Below are 18,172 nucleotides of genomic sequence, written 5' to 3' on the forward strand. Positions count from 1 at the left end.
TTGATTAAGCAGCAGTCCCATATGCTACCTTCATTGATGAAAGGATCAGCAGTAACTGTTAATTAGTGCTCAGGCAGAGCTTCTCATCATCATTCTCTTAGTCACTGTTCTGACATCCCAGGCAACCTTTACTGAAGTACAGAGGTTCCAGAATGCCAAAGACTAATTTCCCTAAGACTAGCACTTATAGGTTAAGGCAAATGCATTTATACTGTGAAGAAAAAAAAAAAAAGAAGTTACTGTGGGAGGCACAGGCTGAAATTTTCCACTTCAGCTGCTAGTTCTCCATAAACTCCAAACAACACCTTCTAAAATTTACTGTGAACGTGCTTCCAGAATGAAACCAAGAAGGCTGCTGAAGATCTCTGGCTATTGAAAGCAAAATCACAATTAGTAATTTCCTGGAGGAACTATGAAGACTCACACCAGGTGAGGATCTGTCCTTGGCCATTGGCCTGAAAGACTGAACTGAAGCTAGCAGCACTTCTCAGTCAGTTCTGCCAACTCCCTCTCAGTTGTCATTGGTGGCGTTTTTTTGTTGGTGTTTTTTGTTTGTTTTGTTTTTTAAACCTCACACAAAAAATGTATATTAATACATTTTAAATATCTGACTTTTTACAGATTTAACTGCAAAGTTACACTCTTCTACTCTTCACATCTATGGGAATATCCTTTGGAAAAAGGTCCTTCTTATTCTGAATAACCAGTAAAAAGAGTAAGTCTTGTTTTCTTGAACAGATGCCCAGCAATACTGTACAAGACTGCTAGTTTGGAAAACAATACATCTTAAGTAGAGTGATTTTGCATTTGGGTTAATCATTATAGTATAGATTTCTTTTGCAAAGAGACACCTTTACCTGCATTCCTTGGTTGTTCTGGACCTTTCTGTTCATGAAAAACATCTGTAAAATTACTTACATGTCTTTAAAGCCAATATCTGGAGAAAAAATATATTTTTCTCAATGACAAGAAGCTGTTGACTCTTACGCTGAACACATTTAAAATGACTTATTTTCCAAGGAGTTAAAATTATCACAAATTTTGATTTTCCAATTTTTATCACTATGCACTGGTTGAGAATAGTTCTAAATATAAAAGTACCAAGAATGTTTGAAAAAGTCCTCCCATATGGAAATTAGAAATAAAAACAACCTATGCATACCTTCTGTCCTACTGCAATTTTTGAATTTGAAAACTTCAGTCTATCAGTGTCAGCATTTGAGGTTTCTTGTCACTGACTACATTAAGTACCTCATTAGCAACCAGAAATCCTAGCTTGTAGGTGCAGAAAAATCACAAATTCATTTATGATCCATTCTGAAAAAATGAGAAGATTAGAAGGAAAAAAAAAAAAAAGTCTGGCATTTAAGAATCCTTATCACCAGGAAGAGAAGGTAAATGTCATGGGAAGAGGGATGAGTTATGAGAGGCAAGGCACAACTTTAACTGAAAAGGTTGAAAAGCTAAGGAAACTGCCAGTCTTCCCTCTTGCATAGCAGACATTTTGCTAGTTCCACATTACATTACAAAACTTAATCCCTTTGGCATTACCCCACTGCTTGGCCTCCCTCTGAATTCTCTGAATCCTTTCTGCACAGAGGAACGATACCTTCAACTCCTGCAGAAAGTACACCCAAAGGGCTTTCAAGTGCCCTGGAAACCAGACACAAATGGGAACTAACTAGCCATTCTTACACTCTCTTGTAACATTAAAGATGCATACAATCGCTCCTTTCCAACTTAGAACTAAGCCTCCACCTTACTGAAAATAAACTGAGCTCCCTTGTTCCCTACGCGGCTTAAAAATGAAGCAGGTTCTTCCTGACATACCAACAAATAGTGACAGAAGACCTTGCAAACCAGCCCTCCACAACATCTCAACCACAAGAGCAACAGAAGCACGCTGGCACTCTGACAATCTGGGAACATTTTCAACAGGGAATGAGACACCCCTGTAAGCAACAACTGGCTTTCCAAGCCCTCTCCTCCTACCACCCTGAAGCAACCCACACATACTTATATTGGACATGGAGAAAAAGAAAAGTTATTCCCTGTCTTCAGGTTAAACTTCCCTTGTGCACCTAAGATTGGTTGAGCTCTCTCATGACAAAGTAGAACTCGTGCGAGAGATCTCAGACATTGTCATCAGATACATTATCATCTGTATCTGGTCCAAACAAGCCTCCCCTGCCCGAGAGGGAGAAAGGTCCCAAATTATTACTGCACTCTCTTACACCACCTGAGACACAATTTTCTTTTTCTTTATTGACACAGCAATTCACTAATAATTGAGAAGAATGTGGCAGCAGGTTCTCAGGTGGAATAAATTGCCCTGTCTTCACTAGAATCACTGGATTTCCTATTTCAATGAGAAATGAGAATATTTCTTGTTTCAATGAGAACATGAACACTTCTAAAACTCCAACTGCATTAAAATGATTTCAACTTCTTGTGAATCATTGTTTGAGTAGGTCACAAGTTCCTCAAATGTGTAATAGGCTTGTGGTACATTCTGAGACACCAGCTGGAAAACATGCTATTATCTCATTATCTACCACCTTGCACTCTTCAGGAGTTTTATTCTACTTCTTGTAAGAAGAGAAAATAGAAAACTAAGTAATTTCAAGCTATGCCATTGTTGGTTCAGAGGTTAAAACCGAGTTCATCGGCTCTAACAATATTCTGTATATTCACCTAGAAATACTGAGGCATGTCACTGAACACAAGTGTAAACCACTTTTGGAAAAGAAAAGCTTCTATCCCCACTATTATAATCTAGAGGTCAGGCCTGCAGCTCTTCTTGAATTAAACAGCACCACGTGATTTAAAGCTGCTGAGAGTGTGCTCCTTTAGGATACAAATAGCCTTTGGCTTCCACCAACATCAGCAAGTACATCCAAAAGTTAGGGATTGTTTCTGAGCATCTGGTGCTCTCCTTGATTGTATCCTGTCTCCATTCTGGAAGAAGAACCAGAGTACATGCCACACTATTTGGCTTCTTACTGGAAAGGGTCTTGGACATGGGCAAGTCAGAATCCACAGGTGGGCTTCTGGGAGACCAGGACTGGTAGTGCTTTATGTGCATCTATTTCCCAGATTCTACTTCAAATGAAGAAAAACCAGATACTTGTACTTCAGACTCAGTGTGAAACAAAGGTTAGCCTTTACAAAATAGTTCCTGCAATATTAACCTAGAAGTCCCTCAGGGCAGAGGTCTGTGCTATAATTTACTTTGAAAAGATGGATGGATAATATGGAAAAAGAATTACAGGTAGGCCTGTGTTCTCCACAGCAAACTATACCTATTTTCTCTGGCAGCACAATTTACAGTGCACCTTTTGGGAAATCAGCAACTTCTGTAGCAGCACCTCAAATTTCAATATGGAAGCAAAGAGGTATTTGAGTGAAGAAATACACGATGGAAGAAGATGTTAGATGAAGCTAGACAGTATCTCAACAGTTGTCGCACTTTCCACAGGGAAGACAGTCTGGAAACCTGTACTGGCATAAAGGATATGTCAAAAGCACCAAGAAAAATAAAAATAAATTAATTGCTTCCCTGATACCCTGGTGCTCTTTGCTTGATCTATACACAACTTAATGCTTAAGCCATAAGACTAGCTTTTAGACCAAGCACTTGGAGCTGGGAGTTCATATAGTCTGGGATCTTTTTCTAATTCAAGCTTGCTAATTTGATTTTTATAATACTTTTTCTCCCTATTTAAACACAGCTGCATTTAGAGAAACGGCTCAGTAGCATTTGTTTAGTTCTTACACACAGATGGCTAGTTTAGAGCAGTGGGAATCTTCTGAACATGGTGACGGACTCTCTTTGACTTTAAAGACCCTCACAGAATCTGTGACCCTGAAGACCTGGTCTTGAACAGAAGGAAGACACTGTTGAAGAATGAGTGAGTTTGGTTCAGAGGTCAAAAAGGAGATTACAAATGAAACAAAACAGAACAAATATATATATATATATATGTATATATATATATATATATCTTTCCTATCTATTATACATATTATTAACAATAGGGCCCAATAAACCAAAACAGAAAGAAGAAAAAATAACCTACAATGTGCTAAAACACAAGGTAGTACCTTTAAGAGGCTTTGATTTTGGTTCTCTTGAATCTTTATTTTGAAAAGAAAATAGGACTAACTTCCTGATCACAGCAGATATTTCAGAGTCTCAGAATCTTGACTTATTCTTCCAAAACACTTTGGATTTTGTCAATCCAAAATGCATTGCAATTTTTCAAGATAAAGTATCATCACACCTGTTTAAAACTTCATAAATTCAAATAGGTAGTAATCATATCTGCAGTGATTGCTAAGCATATAATCTTCCTTCTCAGAAGCATTCAGGAATCAAAAACACATGGCATGGGCTACAATTCTGTCATCTCTCATAAAAAAATAAAAATGACCACGAGTGTTTAGGGAGATCTTAATGAAAAAAATCACTGTGTGTTTCACAGTTCTGGGACAGACAGAAACTTCTGATGCTTTACCCTGTGGCTGAAGCTGATTTACAACCAGTGAAGCTTCAGTTTGCTTCCAAATGAATAGGGCTAATTAGTTCCTGATGTGACAGAAAACATCTTCTCCCATATCTGAATATTTGGGAAAAGTGCATTCATTTGGCTTTTATATTCTCCCACACATGACAAAAAAAAAACAAAAACAAAACCTCAAGAGAGGATAATATTCTGACTGTTTCCGTATGCTGTACTGTGCCTTCGCCGTTCCATCAAGCAAAGGGACAGAACAATTGCCACAGAGACAGCTGGGATTTTGGCCCTTAAAATAAGTAGATGGCTGTTGTGCTGCTCCATGGTCTCAAGGCAGACAATTCAACTTCAGTGACAGTGGTAAGTGGGGGTCACAAACCAGGCAAACCTTGCCTGGTTCTTTCGCTTTGCTGTGCCCCTGACTGTTTTATTTCCCTCTGTTTCTGCAACCTGAAAGAACTGGCTGGTCTTATATTACAGGCAAATGTATGTAAAAAGAGGAAATTTGTCTTTCTCGTGTATTCTTCACAAATGAGACATCAAATGCACTGAGACAAAGGAAGGTTTGGAAATACAGTTATAAAGCTCTCTGGAATTCCACGTTTTCAAAAAGGTGTTAAAAATCTGTTACAGTTTCTTAGCAAACTGGAAGAGTACTTACTGTCAGTCCTTGTTCGCCTGTTTTTCCAGGCTCACCCTTAAAAAAAAAAAGTGTGAATAATTTCAGTAGCATGTCTTGAATTCATTGCTTTACCTCATAACATTGACTTTAAAAATTCCATTCTTTAACAGGTATGGCAACTTACTACACATTATATATATATACACATATACACATTGCTTTTTAAAGTAATAGACCAAATCACACGTATTTTAAGAGGCAAAGTACTATTTCACCATCTTTTAATGGTGTAGTTCTCCAGGCAACAGTTAAACACTGGTGTCCTGATTCCCTGCCCCTTGGTTCCAATCATAATATTCCACTCCAGTGAATTGTGCTAAAGAACACAGAGAAAGGTTATTTTCACACGTGTGCTGAATCCCACTGTTTACATATTCCAAAATTACTGAGTGTTCTGTGTCATCACCACAGTCAGCATGCATAACTTACCGTTGCAGATTATCGTATCGTGTAAACCCATGAATATTGAGATTTTGAAGGCATGCGATAATTACTCATCTGTTAAATACCTGGACTGCTTTTCAAAATGGTAACCCATCATTTTTCCAATTTAGCCTTTCTGCAGGCACAGATCTCCATAAAGTCAGAACCTATCTTCTCCCTTTTCCTCTCATATGAACACATACAACTGTCTGTCGAGACAGTAAACTAGATCAGTCATACAATATGGGCTAAAGATATCTATCCAAAAAAACACAGTTCCTATCATTTTTATTTATCTAGTTTACAGATCACTCCCTTGTAAACCCAAATGTGCACAGGGCAATCCATGCGCTTTTTTATCAGTGCAGCTGCAGGAACATCTTTACCAGCTTTGTCATAAAAGAAAACCTGTCAAAACCAGATGGGAACTGTTTTGATGCTGCTGTTCTTGGCAACTGAACAGAATCAGAGCTGCTACTCTGGGTAGGTGTGCATTCAGAAGCACAAATGTAGCATCTGCAAACACACTGAGAAACCAGTGAGAGAGAAGCCACACAAGCACAGGTTTCAGACAGCAAATTATCCAAGCTGGTTGGACTTTTTGCTCCCTCTGAAACCTTGCTAGCTGACTCACACAGCAATCTCACAATGGCTGCTGGAGTTGCTCACCTGGGCCCTTTGGGACATGAGCGCAGGACTTTCTCAGGACACACAGCAAGTGTATTTGCATGGGGAAAGGCAGGGGCCAAAACATCTTCTTGCAGCCCTGGTGATTATAAGCTCCTCGCTAACAAGGAAATACTTGCTTAAGGAAATTACTGCCTTATACTGGCCATGGTAAGGACTTTCTCCTCTAGCTTTGTAATGCTGCAACGTCCCTACCTGTAACACAGTATAGCTACTGTTTTGTTGTTCACCTCTTCGGCTAAAAGGTCTGCACAAGCCTTTTAAAAATACAAAGCTGTCACTGCCTCTGGGACAAGTATTCCCTTTACTGCTCTCCTGCTTGACTGTGTATCAATCATGCAGCCATGGAAGAACAAGCCTTTCAAGGATCAGCAATTTAACCTGTGGATACAGGACACTGAGAAGAAGGAGGATGGTAACAACAGTCAGCAATCTGGTTGGTTTCTGAGTCCTTGTTGTATCTGATTCTAAATCTGTACTATAAACTGATTTTCCAAGGGCTTAAGATAGCCACAGCTGGGGAAAAAAAGAAAAGAAAAAAAAACTATAAAAAGAAACCCTCTCTTGCCATCTAAAGTCAAAATCACTACAGAACTATTATAACATGGCATGACCTCATTGCATAAAATACATTACTTCCCTGTTATGAGAAACACTAATGTTCCCTTTGCTAAGCAGCAAAAAAACCCAAGCAACCCACAATCAGATTGTGACCAGCAACACCAGCTGATTCTCCTAGTCTCTTATATGTGAATTATAAAAGTGGTGCCACTGCAGTCAGAAATTTGGTTGTGGCTTCAGCCTCAGCCCTAACTACTTTAAACCAGAAGAAACTCTGCTGAATGCAGTCAATTTTACTGCATTAAAAGACTAACAAGAAATAACTTGATGGCCAAAGTAAAGCATTGTAGTGAAAGCAACAGACTTCTAATGTCATTCTGTAACCTTGTGCTAGAACTTGGCAGAGCAATAAGAGCTTAGTGGGTTTTTTTGTTTGTTTGTTTGTTTTTTTCCAAAACAAACAGACAAACAAACCAAAAAAAACACTAGTGTACTACAGGCCTCAAGGGACATTTCAGACTTGTGATGTGTCCCCTGCCTATCACTCAGTTTCCACACTGATAATACAATGGCATTTGTGATGAACACAGACGTATTTCTTTCAAACAAATAATAAAAAAGCGGTCACAAACTATAAAACTCATATACTCATATTCCACAAAAAAAAAAAAAAGTAAAAAAAAAAAAGTCCTGCATTTATACATCTGTTTACGTGTTTTGTAACTCTTCAACGATTAAGTGATCATCATGAAGTGCTACGGGTTGTGAGTCTGATCCAGTGCCTAAAACAAACAATAAGCAATATACTGTATTCTGCTGGTAGTTCTAATGAAATACAGGGGATGAGACAAATAAAATGGTGTTGTTATAGTTGTGTAAAGATGGCAGAATCTCACTCCAACATTAATCATACTTTGGGCGGCATTTAGCAGTTTATTACTATAATTACATAATTTGAGGATAAATCATTAGGAAGCAAGAATCCAAGCCAGTCCATGTAAAGTCTCAAATTCAGCTTTATCTTGAAGTCTGAGCAGCAACATTTGCTGCTTGTAGAGTGGGGCAGACCCTCCTCACACAGCTATTAAAACATCAATGAGCAACTCAGAAACCTTAGAAGGTGTGGGGAAAACTGTCAGGGGTGGGAGAGAAGAAACCTAGGTGTTACTCTTGGCCCTGCTATGAACTTGCTGTGTGTGGTGGGGGGACTTCAGGTACACTATGAAATTTGTCTGTGGTTCAGCCTCCACGTGTCTTATTTGCCAATCTTCACAAACCATCTTTGAAACTGAGCTGGCACATACTTGAGAGGAATTTGGACACCAACAGACTAACTCACCGGAATACCAGGCATCCCTCGAGGACCATCTTTGCCAGTATCTCCTGGGGGACCTCTGGGTCCTGGTGGCCCTGGAGGTCCAGGGGGTCCAGCTTGTCCTTGGTCCCCCTAAACCAGCAAAAAAAATCATCATCAGAAGTTTGCTTTCAAGGCACCAACCACACTAAAAGACATTGTTTCCCAGAAAGAATGCAAGATAAGCTGGAAGGAGCTGCCATGAGCTAGACACCGGCATCCTTCACCCCTTATGGCAAAGACAGCGCTTTGCCTTGAAGACCAGTGGGCTGTACCTGTCCCGTGCAATCAGCCACAGAACAGAAGGCTTGCATTCTATACGGCTTGTCCTACTACAGGACATGCATTAAAATTTGGGATAGCTTTGCAATATTTTACTCATCCACTTTTCCAGAGTGAGTAACTGTTTTCCATAAGCAGCTCTTCACTTCATGATTGGCACAATCGCAAAAAAGCTGAAGTTAAAGCAAAAACAAAAACAAAAAATTCACTTACAAGAACTAGATGGCTCGCTTGGCAGCTTTCCAAGGCCCATCAGTGATACGTGGACAAACTTCAAACATGACCATGGAAAATAACCACTTACCCCCAAAGTTTTCATCTGTTTTGGGGAGCTGTTTTATAGTTATAATCAGCCAAACCCCTTTAATGATTTGGACCTAATAATTTGTAAAAGACATTTTCTAAGAAAGTTTCAAAACATATTACCATTCCCTTTTATAAAACACCAGAAATGGTGCTCAACTACTTTAATTTCCAGCATACCACCACAAACCACTGAAAGAGCTGACTGCATCTTAAACGTGGACAACTCAGCAAAGCTACCCATTGTATTTTAAGCATTAATTTCATTTATACTTCCTTAAATTCCAGAGTATTTTCAAATTAACAACCTGCTATAAGAAGGCATCTGACAAAAAGGTGCAGCAGAAAGTAAACTGAATGTAAAGAAGAACCAGACTCGAGTGAGATGAAGCACTACCTTAATGAGGCGGCGTTTAATGAGCTGCTGATCAGCAGACAGAAACCCATGATTGATTTTAGGAAACACCATCTGATCAGGCAGGTGAGGTCAAAAGTTGAAGATCAGAGATGAGAGAATTGAAGAATAGACATCAGAAGGCCCGAGAAAGAAATAAAGATATATTCATTAGACTTGTAATAGTTAAAATTATATAAACTGGTGCTTCTGTCTGATAGAAGCTGTGCTTTTTCCTTTGAAGAAAATGCCCTCTAAAGTACCGGACATACTGCTTTAATGAATTAATCATATGTAATTAACTGCGTAACTTTTTTCTCCACAGCTTTCTTAGGAGAATTCTTCACTTTTATTTTTATTTTTCATTATCCAGGCTCTGAGGATCAGTATCTTTAGATGCTGTTTTCAGCAAAGCTTCTAGAGACAAAGCACCAGTTCAACTTTCAGTCAGATTTTCTAACCAGCATATTGTGCCATGAAGAATGGTGTCATTTGAATAAGGACTGGAGCTCCAGCTTGACCAGATAGCTTCAGTCCTTCCTGCTTAATTTGCAAATGCACTTGGAAAAATCAGCACATACAGATTAAACTTCAGATATCTAACACAGGTAACTCACTCTCTATATAACCAGGTTCACTGACGTTTTCCACACTCCTGTATGCCTCAGGGAAGCAGAACTACAGAAAAAAAAATTTCATCCGAAAATAAAATACTGATCAAGAGCACATGGAAAGCGTGTGCTACCAGTGGTAACACTGTACACAGCTAGGGATTTGATCCCATGTTTTGCATCAGGAATGCTTACACCAAGGCAAAGGCAGTGAGGGTTGACTTAGGCCCACCATAAGGATTCATGGCTATCCCATGGTAAAAATGATTATTTCATGTGCACTTTTATGCTGATACAGAGAGACCTGACTGAACAGGTACGTGTCAGCCACAAACCTTGACGGTGAGGATCTGATTACTGTGCAGAGCAGCGACTGTGGGGAAGCCTGGCAGACCCTAGGGACACAGCATAACATGGTACCAAAACAGCACAACACAAACAGCACAGAGACAATTTACTAACAGACAAACAGAACGAACACCATGTTTAGTATACCCCACATTGCCTACTGACAGGGAACAGCCTCTCTGTCATACGGGAAACAGAATTAGGTTTGCACTACGCTGCACGTGTAGGTTGTTACTTCACAACATTATAAACAGATTTTAGAAGGAGCAGTTGCTCAGAGGTGACTTTTCTTGAAATTACAATGAATTGTTATGATCGTTTGACAGTTGTTAGGCTATCGGCCAGCTGATGACTGAGCTATTTTCAACCAAATGTTCTACAACACTTCAAGAGAGCTATGCAGAAAGCTTGGATTCCGGATTGCCGCAAAACTTGACAGCTGTGACAGTGGATTTTGAGGCATTTTGTGGAATTACCATCCTGCTCCTCGTGTTCTGTTTAACATATGACATTCAGCACATAAACTGGTAAAACAAACACAATTATAAACACTGAACAACAATCTACTACTAGATCTGGGGGAGTCCACAATGGCCACAATCAACGTTTTCAACACATACATAACCAGGGCAAAATTTTTCCCATCAAGTGCTGTATGCTGCATGTGGTCTCTCACAATCTACTCTACCAAGATGTGCAGAACTTATACTGTACTGGTACAAAAACAAAACAAAACAAAACAAAAAAGTGGTAATCATGGCCTGGCGTGGCAATACAGGGGGTGAATTTTACTCTCAGTTCAACACCCTTCTTGTGCTGCACTCTAGGGTGCAAATCAGACCTCCTGATAAAGCTGAAGTTTTGTGAGGTTGAGAAGTATATTCCTAAAATAAGAAATCCTCCAGGCACAGCACACTATCTGAAGCAGAGGATCTCAAAGGTTTGCTCATGGAGAGCCAGGAAATGGTTGAGACACATCAGGCTGAGGCATACGGTCTTGTGCCTCTAAACTCCCTATGTGCACGCATGCATACGTGCCACCTCCGTGAGAAGGAGCTGGTGGCACAGCCCCCTGCAAGACCTACAGGGTGGCAGTTTGGCTCCTATGAAAGGAAAGGCTGCACCTGGCTCTGACCACCAGACAAGGTGGCTTCCAAGAAGTCTTGCATGAAAGCCCTGATGGTGCAGCCCACAGAGCCATGGGGTAGCCATGGTGCACGAGCCCCCTGCAGCCCAGCTGGCCTCGTGGAAAGCACCAACAGGAAAGAGCAGCCCGATAGCTGCAGCAGAGTCATCATTACAAGTATTTGCTCTGTGCATCTCCATCTGCAATGACAACAAAGATCCTCTGGTTCACAAAGATCATACTGGTCTTTCCAAAGGGGGAAAAAAAGAAAAAAAAAAAGCAGAGTTATATTCTGATGTGTACAACACGTCCTTCACTAGTGCCTTTGAGATGTATTAAGCAACTTTGGTTTTGATGTGCTGTGAGATAAGAGGAAGCTGAGACCCTGCAAGTGGATCCCATCAAGTCAGAGGCAGTTTTACCAGCCTTCCCACTTTGCAACGGGGTGTGGCTAACTGCATTGGTTGGTGACCTGAAATCTCCTCTTTAGAAACAAATAAAAAGAAAACAAAACCAAAAAAGGCTAAGCCACCAAACATTTTAAGAGACTCATTCCCGAAACACTGCTAAGACAGGAATGATACATCATTTAGAAAACAGATGTATCAAATATTCATTTATCTTATTATGGAATATAAATTTAAGAAATTATTAGATGGTAATGTGCCAGAATCTTTACATCTGTGACTCATTAGTCCTGCTGTGCCCATGGTTCGTTCCTCTTCTAGATAAAACTACAATACCCATGTAATGGAAATGAGTACAAACAAGAAACCTACAAAAGATCTAAAATTTAAGCAGCATGCAATATATTTAAAATCTCATTTATTAAAAAGGGGATTACCAGAAAATCTTTTAACCAGTTCATTCATATTCATTAGCCTTTAGGATTACTGCATGGTTATTTTCACAGTTACCACTATACGTAGCATAATTTCAATTTGACATTTTGGAGAAAAAAAGGGAAAACTAAATCTCATTATTACATTTATTTCATGTTGAATACAAAGGAAAGAGAAAATAATTAAGAAAGGAGATACTTTGAAAATACAGTTCTGATTTTAAAAATCTTGCTGAGAATAAAAGAAAGAGTTTTGAAAGTTTTGCGTAGCTCCACACAGGAACACTTCCATAGAGCACTTCACAGTCCATTCCCAATGCTTCCCAATACCACACAGGCAAGTTCAAGAGTAGTTATCAGCACCTCAGGTTTCTGCTCACCTTATGAGAAAGAGAACCCACCCCCTCTTCAGCAACAGCCTTTTCCAACATATTCTCAAGTGGGAAAAAGCCATCTTTCTTTTGTCCAAAGGAGACAATTTCATAGAATTATAGAATGGTTTGGGTTGGAAGGGACCTTAAAAATCATACAGTTCCAACCCCGTGCCATGGGCAGGGACACCTCCCACCAGACCATGTTTCCCAAAGTCCCATCCAGCCTGGTCTTGAACAGCTCCAGGGATGGGGCACCCACAGCTTCTCTGGGCAACCTGTTCCAGTGCCTCACTGCCCTCACAGTGAAGAATTTCCTCCTTATATCTCATCTAAAACTACCCTCCTGTAGTTTAAAGCCATTATCCTATCACTCCACTCCCTGACGAGAGTCCCTCCCCAGCTTTCCATTAGGCCCCTTTTAGGTACTGGAAGGCCGCTGTAAGGTCTGCCCAGAGCCTTCTCTTCTCCAGGCTGAACAACTCCAACTCCTGCAGCCTGTCTTCACAGGAGAGGTGCTCTAGCCCTTTGATCATCCTCCTTGCCCTACTCTGGACTCATCCTCATACTTCCATGTTCTTTTTGTGCTGGGGGGCCCAGAGCTGAATGCATTAGGTCTGATCTCTCTCTAATGGTCAGAAAAACGCAGTGCTGGCTTGGACCTAGATCGTCTCCCCATATGCAACATGCACTTCAGGAGAAGGCCAGAAATACAGGAGTATAAAGTGGAACCCAGCAAAGAAATTATAACAAGTGCATAGTTTTTGCATGCGTGGGAGGCTTTAGAAGGCATTGCATCTTCTGGCATCCATGAAGGATAATGTTGGCAAACAATGAGCTTCAAAAAAGGCATAAAAAGATCTATCCTTCCCACAACATGAGTTCTCTTCCTTTCCTGTCACTCTGCTATAAATATAGCCTCAAATATCCCCTAGATCTGTTTTATTTTTTCTCTATCTAAAGTTGTTCTCAACGATGGATTCAAAGTTACTCAATTTTCTCTTTATTTGGTTTGATTCTTCAACTGCACATAGGAAGGGCTCTTGTTCTACACCCTGGGAGGCCCTCACAGAGTACAAAACACTACAATGATCAACAGCGACCACTGGCCCACTAAATTCTGTTGCTGACAGCAACTCAAGCTTACCCTGAAACACTAGCTGGTTACAATTTCTACATTAACACATTTGTTGCACAACCCGCTGTAATTTTTGCCCAAACTCCAAGGAAAAAATGATGCTAGGTGGAAGCTAATAGGCCTGTGACCATATTATGCAGTGTCCTGCTTACCTGCCTGGAAACACAGGTAAAGCCTACTCATTCCCATACAACAGACATAGAGAACACTGAAGGATGGCAGAACCTCACATCATGGCCTCTGATTTCCTACTCAGATGAAATAATTTTCCTCTGACATCCATCACAGTCTCCAAAGATGCCATTCCCACTAGCGGTCCTAGGCATTTCATAGTACACTCAGTCTTATGCATTGGTCTATGCAAGGCCAAGACTACAAGGTTATCATAACCTTGTTGATTGGCAGGTATAACAACAAACGTTACGTTAGTGGTTTTATACCGCACTGCATACACACCCTTTTGACTACTGCATTTGCTTAGCACAGTAAATGTCACAGTCCTCCTTAGGATTTTCCTTCTGACCTGCCAATAAACCCAAGCTGCACAAGCTTACATGTTCCTGTGAAGACATGGTAAATGAGACAGGAATTACCACCTGCTGTTCACTTGCACTTCCTAAGGTTACAGCCAGCTGCTGCTATTTCACATCAAATCACACAGGCTTCAGGCCAGAGTGATCCTGACACTCTTTATGGCTGCTTTCCCTCCCCCAACACCACCTCCAGTTCTAATTAATCCCTCAGACTGAGTGCCAGTCCTGCAGCTAATTATTGTACCTGCCCTGGGGAACACAGTGTTTGGTATCACCCTGTACAGTGCCATGGACTCTCGGCGGGAGCTCTTTTATATAATCCCTTTTATCATAACTGCTGCTTTCTCCATCAGTAATGCTGCTAACTAAAACAGTGCACCACAACAAGACAAGGATCTAGGATATTTTTTTCACTTAGGCAATCACTCGGCAAGGAGTTATAATTTGAATATATTGTGTAACAACTCAAATTTTGTATTAAAATAATAAAAATGCAATGTTTAAGAACCAGCACAAGCTGTCTCTGACTAGAAATGGTCATTATAAAAAAAGTGTTATTTTCCATAGTGACCTCTGTACTTTCATTGTGAACTCTGCCTGACACTGCACTCCAAATGAACAAAACTGGGAAAAGCCAGCACTTTTTTAGTTCTATTTTAGTCCTAGTATTAGATGAATTTTCAGTGAGGCAAATAACTTCTCCACACAACTCAGTTACAAGTTCTGATGAGTGACCGCAATCTGACCTACAGAAAATATCCTTCCTGAAGTCATACCTGCTCTCACTGAAACTGGTAGGAAACACCCTGTTCAATCTAAGATGGGTTGGTCTGCCCCACAACCAAGTTGGTCCTAACAGCAATATACTTCTGTCATGTCTTATCATGTTTCTTTTTAAATTTGATTACTCTAACTCAAGTGTTCAGTACTGTAGTATTTTACAGGACAGCTGCTGTCTGAGATGAAACGCCTACATAATGTTTTCTCAGTCACGGGACAGGGCTGTAGAAAAAGGAACAGGATGTACGAAGACTTCCTTCCTCACCATTCCTCTGGCATTACTAAAAAGGGGCAAGATGCAAACTGACGGGTGGTGAGTGAAGACACGCACTGACTAGCTCTTAAGATGGGAATGACAACATCCTCATCTTGGAAGCAGGTATGTGGCACTCTCTAGTGTCACAGCTGTTCTGCATTCCCCAGCGGTACCTCATGAGCAGGACATCAAAGGCATAGCTGGGGCCTGGAGCATCATCCACTGCCAAGAGAATTCTCCTGTGAATGGCATCTCAAGTCTGAGTGTCCCAGTGCTCCAGGCAATGTGGGCAGCCAGTGCAATCTCAGTTCTTTGCTAACTTCACTCCAATTTGTTACCCTGCCCTTCAGCTTAATGGAAAACAGTGGAGCCATGACCAGCTAAAACCAGTGAATTAGAACAGATAATTACTCCCAAGAATGGACCAGGTAAATACCCCTATTGTCTTTTAACAGATAAGTAAACAAAGCCTCAGAATTAACTGCTTACAGGCAAATTTTCTCAAGGAGGCTGCTTCAGTGAAACTTATGTTAACAGAAAACATCATGTAAGTTTTTGTTCAGTGTTCTTAAACTGAACATTAGGAGGCACATTAGGAGTATAATTCAAAACAGTGTTTAGATATAGTTTAGAACTAGAAATATAATATGATTGTACACATTGGGCAAGAAAAAAATAACTGCATGGGTAGTCGTGTTAGTAAAGCATGATTTGAAAGCAGTGCTGTGTGAATTATGTTTTAAGTAACACACAGAAAAACAGAAAACATTCTTTTATACACACATAGGAATATTGTTTATATCACCATCACTATATCATCACATTTGCTGCAGCTTTTGACAGCATATTCATATAAAGGAAACCAAAGAATATTTAATTAGGAAAGAAAAACAGCTGGGGACAACACTAATTTATGCTAAAGAAAGCTGAGCAGTCCTTCTCTTAAGGCAGATAAAATTATTGAGCAGTATTTATAGAAAAAACTGTGAGGAACACTGAGGAGGATATAATCGAACATTACCAAGACACTGACAGAATAGGCTTAAGTTATGCAAAATTATATTAAAATAATACTGACTATAATACTATACATTTGCTTTGACAAGATGAGGACACAAATCAGCTGCATGTATTGTTTGATTTGAACAAAGCTTCCTATTTATAAAACTGCTTTACCTGCATTTGCTACAGTCAGCAATGCCTCAAAAATTGCCCTCACCAAAAGCAAGACTCCCAGTAAGTCAGATTAATTTATGTTCTACTGTTTTGTGAAGCAGACCTGTTCCCTTCTAAAAAAAGATGTGCCAACTCTCAAATGAAAAATAAGACAAAATAAGACAGCTTTAAAAGAAGGTGAACATGATTTATGTAACTCTGTAACTAGTATTTTCTGATTGATGAATGAAGAACTAATTTTATTGATGTCAATAAAGGTTTTCCATTTTGTCAGTAGGAGCAGAAAAAGTCCCAAAATATTGTCTATATATACTTAGAGACATATTAACTAAGGATAATATACATGCACATTAAAAACAAGCCTAATTAATTACTTTTTTTTTTTTTTTAATAAAAGATCAGTTCAAAATGCATTTCTTATTTAGCTTCAATTTCCCTTTGATATGGGACAGCTTATAAATGTGGTGTCCATAATATAACAAGTGAAGTAATACTTCAGTTTTAAAACATAGCCTATACTTACATTATATATGCACATATACTTGTATTTTTTTCAGTAAGTAGTCTGCTTTCAGGCCTATGTCTGTCTATATTAGACAAATTTTAAATAGTTTTCCAACACAGAAGAGTAGAACCTGCAAAATTTATGTTGCAAAGCAGTGATTCCTCTTTTTAGTGGGCAGCAAATAAAGAGTAAATATATTAAAAGTAAACAGGGAAGAGGACAGGGTTAAATAGAAAAGACCATTATATCACTACCAGAGCCCAACTGGTTTAACAGCATATAAAGAACCTGTTTCATCTTCAAGTCAATAAAGGTTAATACAATAAACTAAACTTCTGAATACCTTTCTTTTCTAGGACTTAATCTCTTCTGCTGAAGAAGTCTGAGAGATGTTATCAATTTTGTGCAAAGCCAGCAGCTAGGAAAATTTACTTAAACATACCAAAAGGAGAAAGTAATTGCATGAAAATACTTCAATATGGCTTCTGGGGAGCTTCTCACTGTACCTAGACCAAAACCAATTTAAAGCCAGCTGCTAGCCCATGATTTCTAGACCTGATCTCTCATGCATGTGAAGTAAAGGACAGAAGATATTTATTATATCATTTACAGAAGGACAACAACAGACTACTTAAGACACAGTACGAGTTGCTTCACTCCCAAATATTCACCTCTGAACATCTATTTCCATTAATCAGGGTACAATCTCTCCTCAGAACACATATACTCTGCAGTCCTTCCATTATGAAACCTTCAAAGGCTTTTTAAAGCTGGGATAGAGCAGCTGAGCAACTAGAACGAAGCAATGGATTGACATCAGCATTTATTCTAATAGCCCAAAGGCTAAGAACCGTCATTTTTTATTTTGCCATGGCTCAGTACAGTAATGCAAATCTGCATGGACATGTCACAAAGCCATGTCCTCTGCAAAAAGAAAAACATCTAAAAGACTTACTAACATTTATGTATCTTAACTGGTATTGAGGAAAGCTAGTTCTGCATTTGACCTAAATGTTCAGTCTACCAGTACGTTGAAGTAGAGAGAAGATATCTGATATAAAAATGTCTAAAGATAAGAAATAAAAAAGGCATTTTTTCAAATAAGATCAGGACTGCTGAATGCACTCACTTTATCTGTGGTCTCATGAGATCAAAGCACAAATTAATCTGCTCAAGCTCACTCTCAGAGCATGAACTTCTACATCATCCACACAACTGGAATGTTGTTTTTGCTTACACATGGACATAAGTGGATTAGGCCATATGGCATTATGAACCTGAGCC

At 39.5% G+C, this 18,172-nt stretch overlaps 1 protein-coding gene across 14 annotated transcripts in view; it reads right to left on the reverse strand.

Annotated features, from left to right (window-relative positions):
* The window catches only part of COL25A1 (collagen type XXV alpha 1 chain), a 304,146-nt gene that overhangs the window by 80,321 nt on the left and 205,653 nt on the right, over nucleotides 1-18,172 (reverse strand). For 13 of the 14 annotated variants that reach the window (XM_068681944.1, XM_068681947.1, XM_068681946.1 and 10 more), the window contains exons 8-10: nucleotides 9,207-9,278; nucleotides 8,210-8,317; nucleotides 5,179-5,214 (exon numbers count right to left, since the gene is read on the reverse strand). In XM_068681944.1, the coding sequence (XP_068538045.1) occupies nucleotides 5,179-5,214; nucleotides 8,210-8,317; nucleotides 9,207-9,278 (216 nt within the window). Of the gene's footprint in view, nucleotides 1-5,178; nucleotides 5,215-8,209; nucleotides 8,318-9,206; nucleotides 9,279-10,149; nucleotides 10,210-18,172 lie in introns of all 14 variants that reach the window. The other variant, XM_068681940.1, reaches the window with a different exon arrangement.

The sequence above is a fragment of the Anas acuta genome, chromosome 4, assembly GCF_963932015.1.
Source record: "Anas acuta chromosome 4, bAnaAcu1.1, whole genome shotgun sequence".
Taxonomy (NCBI): domain Eukaryota; kingdom Metazoa; phylum Chordata; class Aves; order Anseriformes; family Anatidae; genus Anas; species Anas acuta.